The following is a 23546-nucleotide window of genomic DNA, read 5'->3' on the forward strand; positions in this document are numbered from 1 at the left end:
AAGCTGGCCAATGAGAGCTCTGTAATCTGGCTCTGTATAAAAAGTGTTTATTGTGAGAACTGGTGAGAATAGCATGCTTAGGCATTGCTCCAGGATCCGGGCGAGAGTGTGTCTGCGAACAACGGCAAATTTGACTAAAGGCTGTAAGGAAAGAATATGTGGAAAATACCCTATATTCGGGTGTTTTATGCAAATGACTAATCTTGTGCTCGTGGCTGCTCATATAGAATACTCCAAATTCACTAACATCAGAACGAGGTTAAGAACAAATTCTGGTGCGTACGACCGTGTCGTGAATCAGGCGGAGATTTTTCACGAGAAGTTCTCCTGTGCGTACAAATACGAAACAATCCATGCAATTATAAGTGAATAAGACGAAGTGTGATTAAATACACAGCACACACAAACACCTCTGCACTTACTCCTGATTTCTCTCAACATGGGGACAGGAGAGCTGTCAGTCAATAAATGGAAAAAACAAATGTGTGTTACTTATTTGAAAAAGTAACTCAAAATATTTTGTTGTAAAATTAAAGGTAATGCATTGCTTTACTTAAAAATGTGATTACATACAGTGCCTTGGGAACGTTTTCGGCCCCCTTGAACTTTGCGACCTTTTGCCACATTTCAGGCTTCAAACAAAGATATAAAACTGTATTTTTTTTTTTTTTTTTGTGAAGAATCAACAATAAGTGGCACACAATCATAAAGTGGAAAGAAATGTATTGGATATTTCAAACTATTTTAACAAATCAAAAACTGAAAAATTGGTTGTGCAAAATTATTCGGCCCCCTTAAGTTAATACTTTGTAGCGCCACCTTTTGCTGCGATTACAGCTGTTAGTCGCTTGGGGTATATCAGTTTTGCACATCAATAGACTGAAATTTTTGCCCATTCCTCTTGCAGAACAGCTCGAGCTCAGTGAGGTTGGATGGAGAGCGTTTGTGAACAGCAGTTTTCAGTTCTTTCCACAGATTCTCGACTGGATTCAGGTCTGGACTTTAACTTGGCCATTCTAACACCTGGATATGTTTATTTTTGAACCATTCCATTGTAAATTTTGCTTTATGTTTTGGATCATTGTCTTGTTGGAAGACAAATCTCGGTCCCAGTCATAGGTCTTTTGCAGACCCCATCAGGTTTTCTTCCAGAATGGTCCTGTATTTGGCTTCATCCATCTTCCCATCAAATTTAACCATCTTCCCTGTCCCTGCTGAAGAAAAGCAGGCCCAAACCATGATGCTGCCACCACCATGTTTGACAGTGGGGATGGTGTGTTCATGGTGATGAGCTATGTTGCTTTTACGCCAAACGTAACATTTTGCATTGTTGCCAAAAAGTTCAATTTTGGTATCATCTGACCAGAGCACCTTCTTCCACATGTTTGGTGTGTCTCCCAGGTGGCTTGTGGCAAACTTTAAACAACAATTTTTATGGATATCTTTAAGAAATGGCTTTCTTCTTGCCTCTCAATCGCTTCCACAGTGCTCCTTGGGATGTTTAAAGCTTGGGAAATCTTTTTGTAACCAAATCTGGCTTTAAACTTCTCCACAACAGTATCTCGGACCTGCCTGGTGTTTTCATTGTTCTTCATGATGCTCTCTGCGCTTTAAACGGACCTCTGCGACTATCACAGCGCAGGTCGATTTATACGGAGTCTTGATGACACACAGGTGGATTCTATTTATCCTCATTAGTCATTTAGGTCAACATTGGATCATTCAGAGATCCTCACTGAACTTCTGGAGAGAGTTTGCTGCACTGAAAGTAAAGGGGCCGAATAATTTTGCACGCCCAATTTTTCAGTTTTTGATTTGTTAAAAAAGTTTGAAATATCCAATAAATTTTATTCCACTTCGTGATTGTGTCCCACTTGTTGGTGATTCTTCACAAAAAATTACAGTTTTATATCTTTATGTTTGAAGCCTGAAATGTGGCAAAAGGTCGCAAAGTTCAAGGGGGCTGAATACTTTCGCAAGGCACTGTAACTTGTGCTACCCACAACACTGCTGAAACCATCGGATTAAAAACGTGTGCATGATTAAGGATGTGCATATGACAGTCAACATAAATACATAAAGTGAAGCAAGAAAAGAACCTAAGCATCTGGTGGGATGCAGCTGCTTTCTTCAGCGGGAAAGGGGAACATATGAGGGGCCTCGCATGGCAGAAAGTGTCAGAACAGACTCCATTGATCTTCAAAATAAAATGTGCATGAGGGGGGCTCCGCATACTGCAAGACGGTAATTTTGACATTCTGGTAATAATAGGGTCTGAAATCTTTTATTGCCAAAAGCGAACCAGCGCTGCGCAAATATTTAGTTTGATTCGGCTTTTGTTCGCATGCATATTCTGCTTCTATATGACATATTCAGCCATCATGACGGTTTGGCTCTGAGAGGAGAAACAAAAAGATTTCATTTGAGAACGCAAAATAAACGCATGTAGAACGTGCAGACCACCAGCTTGCCTGATTTAAGAGCTCTCTGACTCAGCGGGCTAAAGGTTAAAACAATGAATGTTAAGAGCTACTTTACTCCTTTTTGCGAGTGAGGGCACTGTGCAGCTACGGGGTGAAAGGTTAAAACCACCGCAACGTGTCAGAGTTTGCTACGTGACCCCTATGAGATAATTCTCAGAGTGAGTTTCCAAACTCGAGGCGCCCTCTGAGCATAACCAATTATATCTGGAGTCAGCGTGCCAGTAAAGCGCAGGCTGCTTCCCGGTGATATTTGTTGGGATTTGTTCAGGGGAATTCTGGTCTGTTACAGTCAGTGTTTTGATTTGCTTGTGGTAACGGCATGACAAGGTGTAAGCCGGGGAGGAACGGTGTTTATCCAAGCAGTGAAAGCAATTGGCTTTGTAAGCACAGTTATTTACTTAACTCTGCGCAATTCTCATATCACATTGCAGTGGTCGGACTGAATGCGATTCATTTCAGAAGGCTGGAAAAGCCGAGGAAGCATTTGAAGTAGGTGGTGTTCCCTTTGGAGGGAAAACAGGCTGCCTCTGATGATGCTATTTATACTTAATTACAGATTTCAGTAAAACCGTTTTCCAGATGCAAATGTCTCAAACTGTGCATGTGTACCAGGGTGTCATGTTAGTTACATTAAGCTCTTATCAGCACTCACATTTGACCCCAAATGAACCACTAAAGAACTCCGGTTAACCCTATAGGACCAATTCAGTGTTTCCTGAATCATTATTATTCTCACCAAAACTTGTAGCCACAACCATAACGTTTATATTGAAATTATGAACAACATGAATTCAAAATAAAACCTTTTTTTTAAGGTTGTTTGATTGGCTTGCATATTAACATTTCTTTCAAATAGAGTACACTTTATTCTTTTGAAGAATTTTTTATTTATTTATCATAAATTCATCAAAATAAAACTGTATAGCTGGGGAAATTAATATTACTCAGTAATATTTTTCAGAAGCCAAACAAATCCCAATATTTGCAGATATTTGCCACATGTGGAATGATTTTCTTTGAGGGATGTTCACACTTACGAGGTTGATGAGCTGAGTGTGCACTATGTCTTCTACCAGGGCGGCGGTCTCATGCAAAGGTCTTCGAGCATCACCGAGAGCAAACCTGCAAGTCAAAAACATACGTTTTAGACAAACCACTTGACCTTTTATTCTATGGATGGCACATTTTAAACTCTTGACCACCATCACCGTTAAAAAAAAAAAAAAAAAAAAAAAAAAAAAAAAAAAAAAAAAAAAATCATATCTAAACACATCTAGACTGATCACATCTAAATTTCAGTTAGCTAAATTGAATTTCTGTAAACTGATGCAATTTAATTGATAGAAATTAAATTTGGCCAACGGAAAAATGTAGACGTGATCAGTCACTAGAATATTTTTTTTTTTTTTACAGTGATGTTTCACAATCAATATAAAGTTAAACCCCCAAATCTTTAGTTTAGATAATCTAAAATGGATTCTGTTATTGCCATCACAGCGAGCAAATGTTCATAAAAATGGCAATTAACACACAGTTAAGTCCTCAATTGGGTAATAAAAAGGCATCAGTCATTCATAGCAAAAGCTGACATTTATTACAGATGGCTTGAGTATCCAATGCAAGAGAGCTATTTACAAAATCTGAAGGCCTTTATTCACAGTTTTTCCCACACTGCAGCTGCCAAAGCTTCCCACATTGCAGTGTGCTTAATATCGACACAGCGGTTTCATCCAATAGTAGCACAAACCACCGGATGGCCACAGACTCTCGCCTTTAAAAGAGGAGAAGATGGGAACTTCCATGAGAAGCTCAACACTTTCGATGGAAGAAGCTTCATCAACCAGAAACTGCATTTCCCAAAAATCCTTGACAAATGATTTACACATATCAATTTTCTCCAAGAAGTGATATAATTCTGGTCGAAAACCACACAAGTTATGTGTGTTAAAAGAGTTTTTATCATTGGCTTTTACATATCTGACTTTATTGACTCCCCTCTACAAACTACACAGGATTTAATTATACTTATCGTCCTTTACGTATGAGTACATGTAACCTTGGCAAGATGAATACTAAAACTAGTGCCAACTTACATTTTCATGGTTGGAAGACACATAAAGCACTTACAGAATGACCTAAAGATCAAACTCTGGCTCCATGCATCTGGTTAAAGAATATCTCAACCAGAACCGTCTCAACAAAATGCTAATGTCAAAATGTCTCTCTCTTTCCCCTAAGTGCATTTTAATCCAAACACCTACCAAAGGAAAAAATGTGATTTACTAGAGTTGTAATTTATTCAACTTGTTTGGTAACAAAGATCAGGAGGGAAGCTAATAAATAAATAAATAAATAAATAAATAAATAAATAAATAAATAAATAAATAAATAAATAAATAAATAAATAAATAAATAAATAAATAAATAAATAAATAAATAAATAAATGTAAAAGTGAAATAATAAACATTTCAGGCAACACCATAAGTAGGGGACATTTTTTTGTTTTCTGGCATCTTAATGACTTCTTCACAACATGGGTATTTTACGAATTTGATACACTGATATATTTCTAATGTCACCATTAAATGAACATTAATATGGATTTTGACAGCATATATATATATATATATATATATATATATATATATATATATATATATATATATATATATATATATATATATATATATATATATATATATATATATATATATATTTTAAGCATCTTTCATATTTAATTCTGATAATGTCAACCAGTTTGTTATTTGCTTCTCTGTTTTTTTTTTGTTTTTGTTTTTTTTGTTTGTTTCTCCATTCCATCTTCTTTGGCTATTTATTTTCATGGCCAGAAAAATTATGGTAGAACTATATCAGGTTATTAAAATCAGATTTTGCTAAAAGCTCTAAAACTATAGGTTTAACTTTGTTAAAAAAATCTTTCCAAAGTGTTCACTGAATAAAAAAGGTTTTTCATGGGGCACGATCTAATAAAACATGCTTAAAGCATTTTAACCACAAAAACAAGCTCCTAATACAAAGCTTGTGTGGGTCAATCAGCCAGTCATTATTACCAAATAAACCCATTCAGATTCATGCTGAAGTTGATAATGATCTGGGCTGATTTTCCCAAAAGCATTGTGGGCAAAGTTGATCGTAGAGAACATTGGTTGCAGTGGTCTTCACAATCACCTTTCTTTTGGGAAGTGCAGCCCTCTACAATAATCATTATTTCTTAAGGTTTAGATTATGTTCTACTCTGTTAAAAGGAACAAGCAAATAATGATAAAGATAAAGCACAGCTAAAGCTTTACAGTTTGATAACTTTTATGGAAATGCTAATATTACTCAATATCTCCACAATAAATTGCACAATCATGACTATGCAGCTGGATTTCAACGAAACCTCCCTCTGCTTTTGACTTTGACCACCTAGTCCAGTAACTAACATCACTAGCGATAAACAGAGCCCAGCCTCGCGATAAGAATCGCGTCCTTTCTCTTTCTAAGTGTGCACACATGATGCCAGACAGCATCATCATTTTGCAAAAATAAGCGGAATGTTTGGATAGCGATTTTGGGTTCAGAGCATGCCGCCGATGTTTACGCGCCTGCGGTGTGCTGACGGCCTCCTCCGCCTCTTTCCATCTCGCCAGCTGCCTGTATTTGCTTAGAAACAGAAAGAGCAATGTTTGACTGATGTAAACACATTGATTTGACAGTCCTGATTCCAGAAAACAATCAATGTGTAAATACAGTGCAGAGATCAGAGATGGTTACAGTAAACATCTTGTCCACAGGGACCCGGGGCCAGACGTCTCTTACACTCTGTGACCAACGCGATACAGTATGTCAACAGAGGATGCTAAAAGGAAAAGTAGGACTAGCTTGAAGAAATTAAAACAAGTTTAAATTAAGATGAAATCAAAATTAAACCAGATTAATTCATTAATACAATATTCCTGGGGCCTTGTGAATAAAACTTTGCCTAGATTTCATCCTTAAAGGGTTAGACAAATATTAAAATGATGTCATTAATTACTCACCCTCATGTAGTTCCAAACCTATAAGTCCTTCATTCATCTTCGGAATACAAATGAAGATATTTTAGATGAAATCCAAAGATTTTTGATGCAATCTAAAAACTCCACAGACAGCTATTTAGTTACTACATTTTAAGGCCCAGAAAGATATTAAAAACATTGTTAAAATAGTCCATGTGACTCCAGTGGTTCGACCCTAATTTTATGAAGTGACAAGAATACTATTTGGGTGCAAAAAACAAACAAACAAAAACTTTATTCAACTATTTCTTCTGGTCTGTGTTGGGGTGCTCACATGAACAGCTTTGGCCAATGGGAAGCCATAGCTCTGGTGTAGCTCGGAAACGCACGAGACTGAAACAGACGTGAAGAAATTGTTGAATAAAATCATTATTTTGTTTGTTTTTGCACACAAAAAGAATTCACGAGTTCACGGTACTTCATGAAATTAAGGTTGAACCACTGGAGTCACATGGACTATTTTAACAATATCTTTTACTACCTTTCTGGGATTTGAAAGTGTTGATTAAATTGCTGTCCGTGTAGGGGCCTGAGAGCTCTCGGATTAAAAATATCTTAATTTGTGTTGAAAGATGAACAAAGGTCTTGCGTGTTTAAAATGATATGAGGGTAATTAATGAACTAACCCTTTAAAGTGTGCGTATGCACAAAAGGCAGATTTTGCGTACATGTAAAACAAAACATATGCCAGAAATTGTTCAAAATTCTAGGGCTGCCCCTGACTAAAGATTTTTTGGTTACACTTTATTTTATGGTGTCGTTGTTACAGTGTAATTAAGTACTGAGTAATATTTTATTAACAACATGTACTTATTATAGGGTTATACGACGGTTATACAGGGGGGGGAATCCACAAGTAGTAACCTAGAATACTGTCTAATACTTGATGGCTGCTGTGTCAAGTCCTCGTTGTCATTTAGGAACCTGGGTCTTTGACACCAATTTTTCCTTTGAAAGCCAGCATCATCATTTTCCAGCATCTGTAAAACTGCCTTCTACCACCTTACAAATATATCTCAATTATGCTTTCACATGCTTTCAATGACAAATGCTGAATAGTTAGTACATGCGTTCATGAGCTCAAGGCTAGATTATTGTAACGCTCTACTGGGTGGTTGCCCTGCTTGCTTAATAAACAAACTCCAACTGGTCCCACATGCAGCAGCTCGAGTTCTTACTAGAACCAGGAAGTGACCAAGTTCTGTCAACACTGCACTGGCTCCCTATTAAACATTGCATACATTTTAAAATATTGCTAAATACTTTCAAAGCACTAAATATTTTAGCTCCCCAGTACTTGAACAAGCTCTTAAAACATTATACAACATCACGTCTATTGCGGTCTCAAGACTCTTGGCCAGTTGATAATACCTAGAATATCTAAATCAACTGCAGGCGGTCAATCCTTTTCCTATTTAGCACCTAAACTCTAGAAAAGTCTTCCTAGCATTGTTTGGGAAGCAGACACACTCTGTGAGTAAAAATCTAGACTAAAAACATGTCTTTACTATGGCACACATTGAACATTATCAAGTTATATTTTTTTCCAGTTTTATCGCAGGTATACCTGCGCCTAGACATGACCAACGCATCCCAGAAATGTCTGCAGAGAGTGTGTCAATTACCCCCCCAAACCCGTTAATGACAAACACCCTTAAATGCCGCATCGACACGACATCCTCATTAAACCAGTCTCTGGCATGACGACTCAAATCTTTTGAATAATCTTATGAATATCTATTGATATAATATGACTTCTGACCTGTAATGTTGCCAGAAACAAAATCATACACTTTTTATTTCGAAATCCAAATTTGAAGTTCTTTTTGGAAAACTGGGATGCCATGTCATCCGGCCTAAAGAGGAGAAGGACAACCCAAGTTGTTATCAGCACTCAGTTCAGAAGCCTGCATCTCTGAGGGTATGGGGCTGCATGAGTGTGTGTGGCATTGGCAACTTACATATCTGGAAAGGCACCATCAATACTGAAAGGTATTTTTAAGTTCTAGAACAACATATGCTCCCATCCAGACGTCGTCTCTTTCAGGAAAGAGCTTGCATTTTCCAACATAACAATGGCAGACCACATACTGCATCAATTACAACATCATGGCTCCGTAGAAGAAGGATCCGGGTACTGAAATGGCCAGCCTGCAGTCCAGATCTTTCATCCATAGAAAACATTTGGTGCATCATAAAGAGGAAGATGCGACAAAGAAGACCAAAGACAGTTGAGCAACTAGAAGTCTGTTTTAGACAACAATAGGACAACATTCCTATTACTTAACTTGAGCAACTTGCCTTCTCAGTCCTCAGACGTTTGCAGACTGTTATAAAAAGAAGAGGTGATGCCACACAGTGGTAAACATGGCCTTGTCCATGCTTATTTTCAGACTTATTTTTCCCTTAAAGGTCCCATGGCATGGGTTGTTGTATTGTTTTATAATGTGTCTTGGGGTGTACTTATATTGTTAGTATGGTTTTTACATCAAAAAATGTCATAATTTAGAAATAAAAGCCATTTTTCCATACTGATATTAGCCCTCTGTTTAGAATGCTCTGTTTCAAGAGGTGTGTCTGCTGTGAGTCTTCAGTGAAAACACCCACTGTTGTGATTGGCTGACATCTTTACATTTGAAATGAGATTGCGTGCGGAGGGGGCGTGGCTTAGTCAAGCGCGAGCTTGAGCAGCTGCAGCGCTGCCTGTCGAAAGAGAGGGAGACAGAGAGAAACGGAGCTGGGGAAAGATTGCTGAGGAAATGTTATTGTACCGAGTTTTTTAGTCACTGGCTTGATTCACTGATGCATCAAGACGGCCAGCTGCAGGACTAACAGTTTTAAACGATTTAGAAAGAAAGTCTGTGTGAACTTGAATGATTAGCTACACATCAGAAATCACTGATCCCAGATCAGGCATTAATGAACACTGTTACTCACTGTTTGTGGCGGTGCTGTTGAATCCGTATGGTAAAGCCTGAGCTGACATCGCGACTGATAAACTGAATCCTTACTCTACTAATTCTCTGGGCGGGCAAAGCAGGGGAAGGGGCGGAAACCTTTCCTGGTATGACGTCATAACAGGAGAATTCAAGATCAGCTGGTCTGAGCTCTCATTTTCTCAAAGGCAGAGAAAGACAGCCAGATCTTAGGGACAACTTTCAGGCTAGGGGAACTGTGCTAGGGATATTAATGTTGAAAAACCTCATAAAATAAATATTTCATGCCATGGGACCTTTAAAATTATACATGTTCTCAGTTTAAACATTTGATGTGTCATCTACTGGTATTTTGTATTCTGAATAAAATACAGAATTTTGAAACATCCACATTGCATTCTGTTTTTATTCACAATTTGTACAGTGTCCCAACTTTTTTGGAATCGGATTTGTACATGTAAAGTTGCTACTGCTTCAAATGATGATGGCGATGGATGGATGGATGACAATATTGCGATGGATGATAGGTGGATGTTTGGATTTCCGGACCAACATACTGTAAGTACCACAAGGGCCGTTAAAAATCTGTCCATCACACACTGCATGAGTTTGTTTGTTTTCTACAGCTAACCGGGCAACTATATTCCTGCAAGCTTTATTTATCCACTAATTGACTGTTTAAACAATTTCTGATTAAACTGAAAGTTTCTTAGAGAGACAGCATTGTCTAGATAACGCAATATGCTAGTACAGTAACAATAGGAAACTCCAAGTACCATACAAAACTAAATAGTGTGTCTAATGACAAAGGGTAATATTATTTTGTATTACAAAATAAAACCATAAATATTTTGCTTACAGATCGTTCACTCGATCCTTCTAGCAAACGTCACCTTTTCCACCATATAAGATAAAACGACAGTCATTTGACAAGGCTATTTTTTTTGTAAAAATATAAGTTATATATTTATATTTTTGAGAACTGAAGTAGGCCTATGATGTTTTTGCATGCTTGTATGTATGTTGGTGTTAATTTGAATGACTAATCATTATCATATATCATATATCATCACCTTTTTAGCAGAGCTTTTAATTGATTTGTTACTTCTTTATTTTATTTCATTTTTCAGTTTTATTTATTTTATTTTATTAATTTACTTATTTATTTATTGTTGTTGATTGTTTTTTTTTTAAATTCTGTAGCACTTTGAGATTTTGTTTAATATAAAGTGCATTATAAATAAAATGTATTATTATTATTATTATTATTATTATTATTTATTATTATTATTATTATATGCATGTTATTCTAAAGAACAAAGAATGGCATCAAGCAAGGAGCAAGTTGAATTTTGATCCAAATCAGTATATTATTGATCTCTGAAGGATTACAGTCGTGGTCAAAATTGTTGGTATCCCTGGTATATATGATGAAATATGGCTGTAAAAAATAAATCTGCATTGTTTATCTTTTTGATCTTTTATTAAAAAACTATTACAAATCTAACGCTTTTATTAAAGTAAAATAATTGAAAATGAGGGGTAAATCACATTATGAAATTAATGCTTTTCTCCAAAACACGTTGGCCACAATTGTTGGTACCCTTTTATTAAATACTTTTTGCAACCTCCTTTTCCCAAGATACCAGCTCTGAGTCTTATGCCTGATGAGTTTGGAGAACACCTGAATAGAGATCAGAGACCATTCCTCCATACAGAACCTCTCCAAATCCTTCAGATTCACAGATCCATGCTGGTGCTTCTTCAGTTCAGTTCAGCCACACATCTTCTATAGGGTTCAGGTCAGGAAACTGGGATGGTCATGGCAGAAGCTTCATTTTGTGCTCAGTGACACATTTGTGTGTGGATTTTGATGTTTGTTTTGGATCGTTGTCCTGATGGGAGATCCAACCACGGCCCATTATAAGATTTCTAGCAGAATCCATCAGGTTTTGATTTTTTATCTTTTGGTATTTGCCAGAATCCATGATACCATATATCTGAACAAGATGTCCAGGACCTCCAGCAAAAAAATAGGCCCACAACATTAAAGATCCAGTGGTATTTTTAGCCGTGGGCATGGGGTACTTTTTATCCCTGTTTGCACCAAACCCATCTGGTAGATTTGCTGCCAAAAAGCTATTTCATAGTTTCATCCTGACCGCAGAACCCAGTCCCTTTTGACTTTCCAGTGTGTCTGACGACTGAATATGCTGGAGTTTGTTTCTGGATGAGTGAGGAGGATTGTTCTTGAATCCCTCCCAAACAACATGTGATGTAGGGGTTGTTTGAAAAACAATTTAGGCTTTCTGACCCCAAGACTCAACTAATCTTTGTGATTCTCCATCTGTGATCCTTGGAGAGTCTTTGTGCACTCAAACGTTCCTCCTCGCTGTGCATTAGGACAATATACACACACACGTCCTCTTTTAGGCAGATTAGTAACATCATTAGTTAAATGGAGCTTCTTAATTCTTATGGGGATTTTCAATGCTTTAGCTATTTTTCTACAGCCACTTTCTATTTTGTGAAGCACAACAATCTTTTGCTGCACATCAGAACTATATTCTTTGGTTTCACTTTATTAGGCTTTTATGCCTCCTTATATTTATCCTCCTGTGAAACAAGACATCATAGCTGGACAATTTCATGTTTCTTGTCACCTTGGTGTACTAAAAAAATGTAAATATTAATGTAAATACACTTCAGAGATATTTTACTCATTTAAAATTCTAGGGGTACCAATAACTGTGGCCAGCGTGTTTTAGAGAAAAGCATTTATTTCATAATGTGATTTACCCAACATTGTCAATTATTTTACTTAAATGAAAGGATAGATTTTTGTGATTTTTAAAAAAATAAAAGATCAAAAGGATAAACAATGCAGATAATTTGTTTACAGCCATATTTGATCATATTTACCAGGGGTACCAACAATTTTGACCACAACTGTATGTGACATGTTATGTAAAATAGAAAAGTTATTTGAATTATTTCATGATATTACAGTTTACTTTTCACAATACAATGTTTCAGCAAGGATGCTCTATTTTGATCAAAACAGTAAGGACTTTTACACTTTAAAGGTGTCATGAACTGGCTTTTTAATTTTATTTTTATACTGTTGTCTGAGGTCATCTAATGATGTTTGTGTGATTTTTACATTCAAAAACATCATAACCAATAAGTGATGGGCTATTTTCTACACAGGTTTTGAGGCTCTCTCCTGAACACTGGGTTTTGATGGGGATGCTGCACTGGAGACTTGAAAGTAAACATCCACGGCTAGGATTGGATACAATTTGCATATTTAATGAGCTTTTGCTCCCCTGTCAGTTCACACAAGGGAGGGATTGTTTTGAAAGCGGCAACCGGAATGATTCTCTCTATCACAGGGCTCATAAACATCTTTATCAAACAAACTTCTAATTGAAGACAACTCTGCGTTGAGCTTCAAGATGCGATGCTGAACATTTAAGTTTCGTTCGCGCGGCAGCTAAGGAGATACGAGCAACTGCAAACACATGAACGCGATGGAGTTTGCACATGGATCACCATCATTTTGATGATTGTGAAATCTTTAATGAGACTTTATATACTTGATAATATCTTCGAAATACACCATTAAAATGTTCTCAACGCTATTGGCGCAACAAACATCAGAACAAGCTGTAACACGCACACGCGCGCGCGCGCGCGTGTGTGTGTGTGTGTGAGACGCACAACGCTCTGGCTTTTAAAGCTGCGTGCTTTGGTTGATTTGGTCATTTAAATCTCACACTTTAATCATATTTATATTACTACTAACTTAATTAAACAAGCTGTGTTACAATGACGAATGATCAGCGCAAAATGTAGATCTGTATGTGCGATGTAGGCCTACTTTATCTGAATTAAATACGAACTCATCTCTCGCGTTTGCTCACGTTGCAGCTGTTACTCCTCTGTGTGATATATAGGTTGTCAAACCTGATTTTTAAGTGTTTAAGATTTATGTGTTATTTAAGACATGTCATTTTTTAAAAGCAACCTACTCCAGTATAGCTAATATGACGATAACATCGCGTTTGTGACGAAAGGGTGCGGGTGGATAGTTTGTGTTTAACAGCAGATTCAGTTTAGAGGATGGATACCCGACCCGAGCCGACGGGTCCCGACAGGCTGGGCCGGGTTCGGACAGATCTTTCGAAATGATGTCTGGGTTCGGGTCGGGCTCGGTCAAGTCAGGGCGATAAGGCATTAAACCTTTTAAATTAAAAACTGTTTTTTTATGTAAGTAGCCAATGGGCTTGTTTAACTTGATGCAATGGTTTGTTTTTGTGATTAAAATAAATTTAAATTATTGCCCTAACATTCGTCTTCCTGTGTGCGGAAATTTGCTTATGTAGCTGTGACAATGCCCAACACATGTGCATATTGCCCGCGGCATCCTTTTTATTCCAGCCAGCAGCAGGAGTGAGCTCAACTTCAGCAATCCTGGCAGGACCATCGAGCAGAGGAGGACATCCTTGAAGCCATCAACAGTTGATGCAATCCTTTTTCTGCATAAAACCTTGATTAGCCTAAACTTTGATGGATAGATTATGTAAATAGATCCCATGTTGCAGTTTAGTAACCATACCGTTTTCGAGAAAAATGGTAAGAGTGACTTTCATTTCAATAAACATTTCAATTGTGATGCGTTAATGTTTTGTTCTGTTAGCTTGGGCCATTTTTGGTAGACCTTTGTCCATTTAATTTCACTGATTAAACCCTTTGTCGTGTGCTATGTTGCCCCATGTGCGCGCTGATGCACTCATCTGTAAACATTTCAGAATGCCTTCCTACAGTTGCTTAATAAAAGCGGGCTTTCCACACAAACAAACTTACGTGTCATTAGTATACAAAGAAAAAAAAAATTTGATTTTAACTGTCAGGCTCGGACATAAATATCTTAATGCCTGTCAGACACGGGCCGGGATCGGACAGAAAAATGCGTCCCAATCCGCACTCTAATTCAGTGATGTTAGAGCTGATCCGCGCATCTCTAGTACACCCATCTCGTCTCTTGTTCTTATTTCAAGTTACCTTCCTGTCCAATATTTTTTGCTTCTTACAAAAGCCACAAATCCTTCAGAAGACAGTAAAGGCTTATGTCATGCCTGAGCTGAAGCTGAAACTTTAAAGTTAAAGTGGGGGTGAAATGCTGTTTCATGCATACTGAGCTTTTTACACTGGATTCCCATCCTAAACATAGACAAAGTTTCAAACACTAATGTTGGACGTTTGATGAAGTATTTCTGTGTCAAAAATACTCCTTCCGGTTTCTCACAAGTTTTGAAGAGTTTTTTTCGAGTATGGGTCCGCTTGACGTCGACAGAGCGGAAGGTCCTTGTATGGGCGGTACGGGCTCTTCTCCCGGTAGGGTGCGCGCGTGACTAGAGCGAGAGAGGAAATGCAGGCCCATAAACACTGCTCTCAAGGTGCAGATTCACTCGTCCGTGAACACTTATGTCGCGCCACGCTCCACTTTATTCCTATGGGTGACATCAAGCGACTTCAACGCTTCAGCACAGCATTCCGGGAAGGCAGCGCTGCATTTGAACCGATTTGAACACAGAAATGACGAGAAGCGTCACATCACGCTTCGGTCGTATCGCAATAGTGGATCTCCACGGTCTCTGCTGTCACAGGACTTTACCAAATCAACAAGAAGTGTGTTTTTGACGGAGCGGTCCCAGCGATAAAGGTTCACGGTCGTGCTTTGGAAGCAGGTGGTGAGTAAAACTGCTTCAAATGTCTGTTGTTGGCTATCGTCGTGAAAGTAAACATCAGTAAACAACATGATCGTGTATACGTTAGTTAATTTATCAATGGAGCATGCGATGTATGGGGTGTGTTTTAATAAATTTGTTTAGCTCGCTAATTTGTCAGTTTTTTTTTTATTGTAAAACCACCCAAACATAAAGCTAGGCTAGGGGTCGTTCTCACAAAGTGTGCTTCTTCATTCAAATGCGCTAACATTACTCCATTGTTTTTTTATACACTATCTGACGTGCAAAACCGTTTTGCTTGCTACTGCTAAGGTTTAGTCGCATACAATAGTCCATAAACCAAATCATGTCCTCATAAACCACGAGTAAACGCACACAAATGTTGACAGGCCACTAAATACAGTAACTTACATACCACAGAGACAGACGTCCTGCTGCTGCTGTTTCTCCTGTTCAATTTATTTCATCCTCCGGATCTGATTCTGGATCATATCTGTATTAGTTGAATCTGATTGATAGCCATGGTTTATTAGAGTAACGTTTTCTTTTCCACGCTTGAGGATGACAGCTTTCAGAAGCTTTTTTTTTCTTTTGTGCAATAGCTCTGCGCTCGTCATTCTTTAGCGCTGCCCACACGATACGCCTCCAGCCGCTCTTTTTTTCCAGAAAGACTCGGTCTCGGACAGCCGATCTTTCTTTTGTAAATATAATAAAACTAAAGACTTTTTGGAGATATGAAGGATGCAATACTACTCTATAGGTACCTAAGATTGACATGAGATTGACTGAAACTGAGTGTTTACATTTTTAAAGTAATTTGAAATATATTTCTATACAATATAATATGGCAATTGAATGCATTAAAAGTTTCTCAGTTATTAATGTATGCAATTTCAGCAATAAAATATATTTTTTCTAAAAAGAAAACAAATTAGATGTTAATTTTAAGATACCCGTCTTATTTTCTCTTAGATATTTAGTATTGCTCTTTAATAAAGAAAAAAGTAATTATTATCCGATTACTCGATTAATCGATGGAATAATCTGTAGAATACTCGATTACTAAAAGAATCGATAGTCCTAATTATTTCTCTTCCACCCGTGATTTATTTGAATACTATTTTGTATTACTTGGCCCGCTCGATCGGTGGATACAAGCTTGGACCGCACGCACACGTAAACAGCGCAGATCATGAAAGGAATGTTATTTCAATATTTGAGATTCACCGGCCTGCAGACGAGCTTTCCTTTAGGCAGCTCGTCTGGAAAACAAATAGCCCCGGGACGTTGGGCTTTGCGAGTCCTGCCCCATACATGTCTGAGTCTGACCCTGAATCACAATGAAACAACAAATAAGGGATTCTCCAGCCTGTGACAGCGTGCTAAAGCCATGTTCTGTTAGACATGTATATATAATCAAAACGATCTATAACAAAGCAATACTATTACATATAAAAAACACGTTTTACTCACATAAGTGTGTTACACCATTCCTGTCAGATCCCAATATAGAAGGAACAGCATTGTGTTTTAATCTCAGTATGTCTGCAAATCCAGTACGAGACTTGTTTACAAATGATTCCTCAGTGAAATGAAGCAAACATACGTATAATGGGCCTCATTCATGGTGCTCTTCTGAAAATGGACAGCTGGTGGCGCTTGAAAGCACTTAGCAAGGGCAGCATTTTTTCCAGCTGAGATACTTTGGTAGCTATGATAGAGAATATCCATAGCAGTAATGTGTTACTACTAGTATCTCATTTTGAAGAATATTACTGAATTTAGAAATGCAGTTAAAAAAAAAAAAAAAAAAACAGTATTAAATTCTCTGTGATTGTTGTTCGGTTCATGTACAAGTGGGATGATTGGTCGGTGTAGTTTTTGTCCCGCCCCTCCTCCACTGTGATTGGACGGCCTGGTAAAAAAGAACAGTGACGAGCACTTCCTATCCTATTACCCAACGTTAAACAGTACAAACAAAACAAAAAAACGGGGGTAAATCAACTCCTGAAAAATTATTTATTAAATGTTAGTGCAGCAAAATGCAATGTCATTAGTTTGGCTAAATTAGAACACAGAACGTTGAAATGTTTTATGCACCATTTATTAGTGGTAGGGAGCAGGTGTACATTTCTTTCGTACCAACTAACATTTTGAAAATACAAACATTTTCGTGAATCCGAAAATCTATGTCAGAGCGCTTTACGAACGATTTATACACAAATTCGTTCTGCTCGGGTTTCATGAATGAGCCCATTGTCTTCCCCACGTGAGCTGTAACTTCATTAAAAATAAAGTTCAACCACACATTCCTAATATTAGGATCTAAAGGAAGCTTATATTCAACAACTGTGTTCTTCCACAACCAGGAAAAGCCAATATCTTGCTATCTTCCGCTATTCCGCTATCTAACAGCTCCATGAGTCGGTGGGCGGGGCTACTGAATTAGGCGTGATTATTATTCAGCAGAGGCGGCGCGAATTATTATTCGCCACACAATGACGTGAAAGTGTGGCACATTCTGAGATTGATCATTTTCTGGGTCTATAAAAGCTTTTCTTTGACTAACAAAGATGTTTTTTAGCTTTGAAACTTGTAGGATATTCTTATATTACCATGACTTTTTATATATCAAAAGCTCAAGGGATTGTATCAATCACAGTACCACGCTTGAAATCACTAAGCTCCTGAGAGCAACCCATTCTTTCACAAATGTTTGTAGAAGCGTCTGCGTGTCTAGGTGCTTGATTTCATACACCTGTGGCCATGGAAGTGATTAAAACATCTGAATTCAATGATTTGGAGGGGGTGTCCCAATACTTTTCATTGTGAAATGAAAAACAACTACAGTGATAGCACCTCTAATTAAAACAACAGAACTATTTGGTTGTACTCGCTTCATGGTGGCATCAGGTTTACATGTAATGATTCTAAATTTTAAACATCACAAAATCCCTAAAGTTATTGTTACATGGTTAACCGACAATTATGATTGTGAATTCATTCAGCAGACGGCTGGAGAAATCTAATTAGGGCTGTAACCAAAGTAAGACTTGTTTTATATAAAAACAATTTGCGCTCTCTTTGCTGCATGTGTTCGGCCCTTGGGCAGCACATGCTGACTTCACTACTGTGGGCAGGGTTTAAGGATAATATTTTCATTTCACAACGTTAGCGTATGTCTTACTTAGGTAGATAAAGAGAGTGGCTTTATCCCCGTTCAATCAGCAACTACTGTTATCCGAACCAAAGCACTGAATCAAGTCAATGAGGCAGTTTTAAACCCAAGATAAACTGCAGAACAGCAAATGCTGTTTATATTTCAGACTCTCTCACGGGCCGCGGAGACGAGCTAAAGATCTGCGTGGGGAGGAAGGAGAAACTGAGGATGGAGGAAGTTTCTAGACTGTAACATGACGTCCTTAAACACTGTCACGCAGTCTGGCAGTCTCACCTGGGACATCGCAATACTATGAGAAATCATCCTCGTATCCTGGAAACAACTTCAGAACAGAATTGAATACACTTTTTATATTTAAAAAGTATTCAAATAAAAGATAACTTACAACAGTTATTACATGCATGAATTACATACTAACATTTATTTAAATAGCATGTTATTTTTGCATTATATTTGGTGGAGAATTTGTCATTGCAAATAGACCTAAAGGGATAGTTCACCCCAAAATGAAAACTACCCCATGATTTACTCCTAGGTATACACTGTCAGAAAAAAGGTACATTGCTGTCACTGGGGCAGTACCCTAAAGTACAAAATGTACCTTTAAGGTACTACTTATGCTCCTTTAAGCTAGTAATATGCACTCTTAAAGTACTGATATGTACCTTTTAAAGGGGGGGTGAAACACTCAGTTTCAGTCAATCTCATGTCAATCTGTAGTACCTATAGAGTAGTATTGCATCCTTCATATCTCCGAAAAGTCTTGAGTTTTATTATATTTATAAAATAAATATAGGCTGTACCGAGTCTTTCCGGAAAAAAACAGAGCGATGTTTTGATATGATCCAGAATCAGATCCGGAGGATGAAATAAATTGAACAGGAGAAGCAACAACATCAGGACGTCCGTCTCTGTGGTATGTAAGTTACTGTATTTAGTGGCCTGTCAACATTTGTGTGCGTTTACTCGTGGTTTATGAGGACATGATTCGGTTTATGGACTATTGTATGCGACTAAACCTTAGCAGTAGCAAGCAAAACGGTTTTGCACGTCAGACTAGTGTAACGTTATACAGAGAACAACCATGGAGTAACCGTTAGCGCATTTGAATGACGAAGCACGCTTTGTGAGAATGCTAGATTTATGTTTGGGTGGTTTTACAATAAACAAACTGACACTTATAGTGGTCAGCTAAACAAATGTATTTAAACACACACCACTTTTGTGACACGACTGAAGCGTGATGTTATGATGATTCCCGTCATTTCTGCGTTAAAATCGGTTCAGATGCAGCGCTGCCTTCCCGGAATGCTGTGCTGAAGCGTTTAAGTCGTTTGACGTCACCCATAGGAATAAAGTGGAGCGCGGCACGACATAAGTGTTGCACGGATGAGTGAATCTGCACCTTGAGAGCAGTGTTTATGGCCGTGTATTTCCTCTCTCGCTCTAGTTACGCGCGCGCACCCTACCGGGAGAAGAGCCCGTACAGCCCATACAACGACCTTCCACTCTATTAATGTCATGCAGGCCCATACTCAAAAAAAAAACTCTCAGAAACTTGTGAGAAACCGGAAGGAGTATTTTTGACACAGAAATACTTCATCAAACATCCAACTTAGTTTTTGAAACTTTGTCCATGTTTAGGATGGGAATCCAAGTCTTTAACAGTGTAAAAAGCTCAGTATGCATGAATGGCATTTATGTACCATTTAGGGGTTAGTAAGGTACAAAGGTGTACCTTTTCACTTTTGTACCTTAGGGTACCACCCGAGTGACAGAAATGTACCTTTTTTCTGAGAGTGTATATGACATTCTTCTTTCAGATGAATACAAAGTTATATGTAAAAATGTCCTGGCCCAAAATGTGAAGCCCCAAAAAAAAGGGGGATCTATCCATTATAAAAGTAATCCAAACTGCTCCAGTGGGATAATAAAGGCATTCAGAATACACCCATCGTGTGGAGTATGTTTATTGTAGATGGATGCACTTTTTTAAGGCTTTAAGGGTTTAAATTTTTCCATAATAAAGCTTGAAAAGGCCAGGATATTTTTTTCTTATATAACTGATTGTATTCGTCTGAAAGAAGACTGTCATAAGCCCCGTTTCTACCAAAATTACCCGGAACAATTTGTACCAGGAACTTTTTTACAGGAACTTTTCTCCCCCCCCCAGACCTGCAGCTGTCTGCGTTTCGACCGCGATAAAGTTCCGAGAAGATTAGGCAAATTAGTCCGGTGATGTAGGACTGCGCGCGACTGCTCCTCCAAGCCAGTGACGGACAAGGCTGTCACTTTTTATTCGATATTCGAATATGCATTCGAAGATGACGTGAAATATCCGTAATCGAACTATAAATAAACTATCCGGTTTTTAAAGTGCCATGTAGCGCAATTTTTTTTTTTTTTTACTGTCGGTGCGTTTACATGGAGCACTGTAATCAGTTTAAAAGTCCAATCTGAAGGAAAATGCTCCATATAAACACCTCAATCGTAATAAAAATGCCCAAACTGAATGAAATTGTAATCGTTTTGAGATGGATGGATAAATCTTTTCATGAATCGATCAAACGAAACATTTCACCATGTAAATGACCTGACCGGATTACTTTTGAGTGTGCGTCCTTATGTGACAACAGCGCGCGCCCCACTGAAGAGCACACGTCGTGCCCATGCACCAAGCATGTTGACAAGAGAGGAAAATACATTTTTCTGAGGGATAATCTTTTTATTTCATAAGAAGTTATGAAGATAATGTTGGCATAATGACACTGTCCCTAAGCCTATGTAAGCAAACAATCAACTTCTTCAACTGCGCCTGACATTAGAATTAATTTTTTCTGAGATGATTATTACACTTTACAACAAATGAATAGCTTTTATAAAACCGTAAAGTCCTGGTGGCCGTTGAGAGTTGCTATGGCATCCGTAAACACATTCCAGGCGCTGGAGATGACGGCGTTGTAGATAATTGAATATATTCGAATGCCTTGCTTGATATTTGATATCCGTTCGAATTAGATTTTTTTCAAAAATGACAGCCCTAGCGGACAGTAATCATTTTTGTGTGTACCGATTGAAAGATTTAGTGGATTTAGTTATTATAAGCTATTTATTTGTTTAAATAATCATCTCAGAAAAAATAATAATTCTTCTGTCAGGCGCGCAAGTAAAAAACTGCCTGGGGCAATATACGCTGTGTCATTACTCCAACATTATCTTCATTATCTTATAACTTACGAAATAAAAAGTTAACCCCTCAGATAAATTAACTTTCCTCTCTTGTCAACATGAGCGCGGCGTGTAAGACTTTTAAAAATGCCGAGTTGAACCTAAATGCTGCGTGAGCTCAACCAATCAGCATGTTCAGCGCCCAAGTCCCGCCCTCGAAAGTTCCTGAACTTTGAAAAAGTACTACCCCGCGAGCAGGGCCGTTTGGAGGGGGAAATATTTACCCGGAACTTCATTTATACCCTGGTTCCTGCGGTCTAAACACACGAAGTACCACCCAAAGTTCCTAGTTCCTGGGTAAAGTTCCTGTGGTGGAAACGGGGCTATATACACCTACGATGACTTGAGTGAATCATGGGGTAAATTTCATTTTTTGGTGAACTATCCCTTTAATGTTCTGAAAAATAGGTTTAATTTTGCTTATGTTAAATATAATATCTTGTTTGTTTTTTTGTTTGTTTGTTTTTTTTGATCCAGGGTTAATTGTGGTCTGGACATGTATGGAAATTCAGTCATAAGACAAAAAATACATCTATGTCTAGATTTTGACTACCAACTGACGGTATCTGCAATTTTCATCAATGATGACTTCAACATTGGGAGGATTTTGCGTGAGATCACAGCACAAGGAAAGCATCTAAATATTGTGGGTCACTTTAAAGACACAGAATGAAAAAAAGCCAGTGTTTAGCTACAGTATAAACCGGAAAAAGTGAATATTTCCTGTGTGTGTATCTAATTTTGGCCTTAGAAACCTTTTAGTCCTTCTCTGGACCATTCCATAACACTTTATGCAGGATTTTTCCACTTTGAAATGTATTTACAGCGTGTGTGTCTGCCGTGGAGTTTTCCAGGCTCAGAGGCGTTTATAGTGATAGGGTGGGGTTGTGCTGGACCTGGGCTATTTTCAGACAGTGGGGAGACGGCAAAACAGACGTCAAGTTTGATATGAGGGAATTGGAGTGTACAGACAGTGAGTATTCTGAGCACAAAAGGGTCACACTTAAAAATCAACAGGAAGACAAAATTGATATTCCTGGACTTCATCGGTGCACGTTATTCTATTCTCATTGTAAAACTTCAATTTTCAGTTCCACTTTTCACAATCCTATTGGATTTAAGTTTAGCCTCTTTAGCCTCTTTTTCCATAATGAACACAGTTTCACTCAGAAAACCATCCAACTATAGAAATATAATGAAGAAAAAAAAAAACATTTATTTAAATTTATTTTTTAAATGTTTGATTTAATTTATTTTTCTAAACTGGCAAAACAAAATTTCCCCAGAATATAAATAAAATAATAGATAATTATTTCAATTAAAATATAATCAAAATGTACATTTCAAAAGTATAAAATAACTTATTATATATATTATTATTATCAATGAAAGTCTTCATGCATAAATTAATTACTCAGCATTATTTAAATAATATTTTTGCTAAATAATTTGACACACAGACGACTACGTGCAGTAATTTTAATTTCTATAAACACTAAAACACACTGCGAAAAAAAAAAAAAAACCTCCAATTGAAAATTTTCTAGTGACTGATCACATCTACATGTTTTCATTAAATTGAAATTCTGTGAATTGATGCAATTTAATTCACAGAAATTCAATTCGGCCAACTGAAAATTTTTGATGTAATCAGTTACTTGAAAATTTTCAATTGGAGACATGATTTTTTTTTTACAGTGCATCAAGTCATTCAAAATACAAGTAAAACACATGTATAAAAAAATGCAGAAAACTCCTTTATATTTATACAGTAAATTGTGCCCTATTTGTACGGATTATTATTTTAAATAAAATACAGTGTAGGGCTGTCAACGTTAACATGTGAATGCATGCGGTTAGCCTAATTGAAAATCCTTATCACGTTAAAATAATTTAACGCAAA

At 37.5% G+C, this 23546-nt stretch overlaps 1 protein-coding gene across 5 annotated transcripts in view; it reads right to left on the reverse strand.

Annotated features, from left to right (window-relative positions):
- supt3h (SPT3 homolog, SAGA and STAGA complex component) overlaps nucleotides 1-23546 on the reverse strand; it is a 180297-nt gene that overhangs the window by 77950 nt on the left and 78801 nt on the right. For all 5 annotated transcript variants that reach the window (XM_067456036.1, XM_067456035.1, XM_067456039.1 and 2 more), the window contains one exon: nucleotides 3521-3605. In XM_067456036.1, the coding sequence (XP_067312137.1) occupies nucleotides 3521-3605 (85 nt within the window). The remainder of the gene's footprint in view (nucleotides 1-3520; nucleotides 3606-23546) is intronic.

This window comes from Pseudorasbora parva, chromosome 10, assembly GCF_024679245.1.
Source record: "Pseudorasbora parva isolate DD20220531a chromosome 10, ASM2467924v1, whole genome shotgun sequence".
NCBI classification, from domain to species: Eukaryota; Metazoa; Chordata; class Actinopteri; order Cypriniformes; family Gobionidae; genus Pseudorasbora; species Pseudorasbora parva.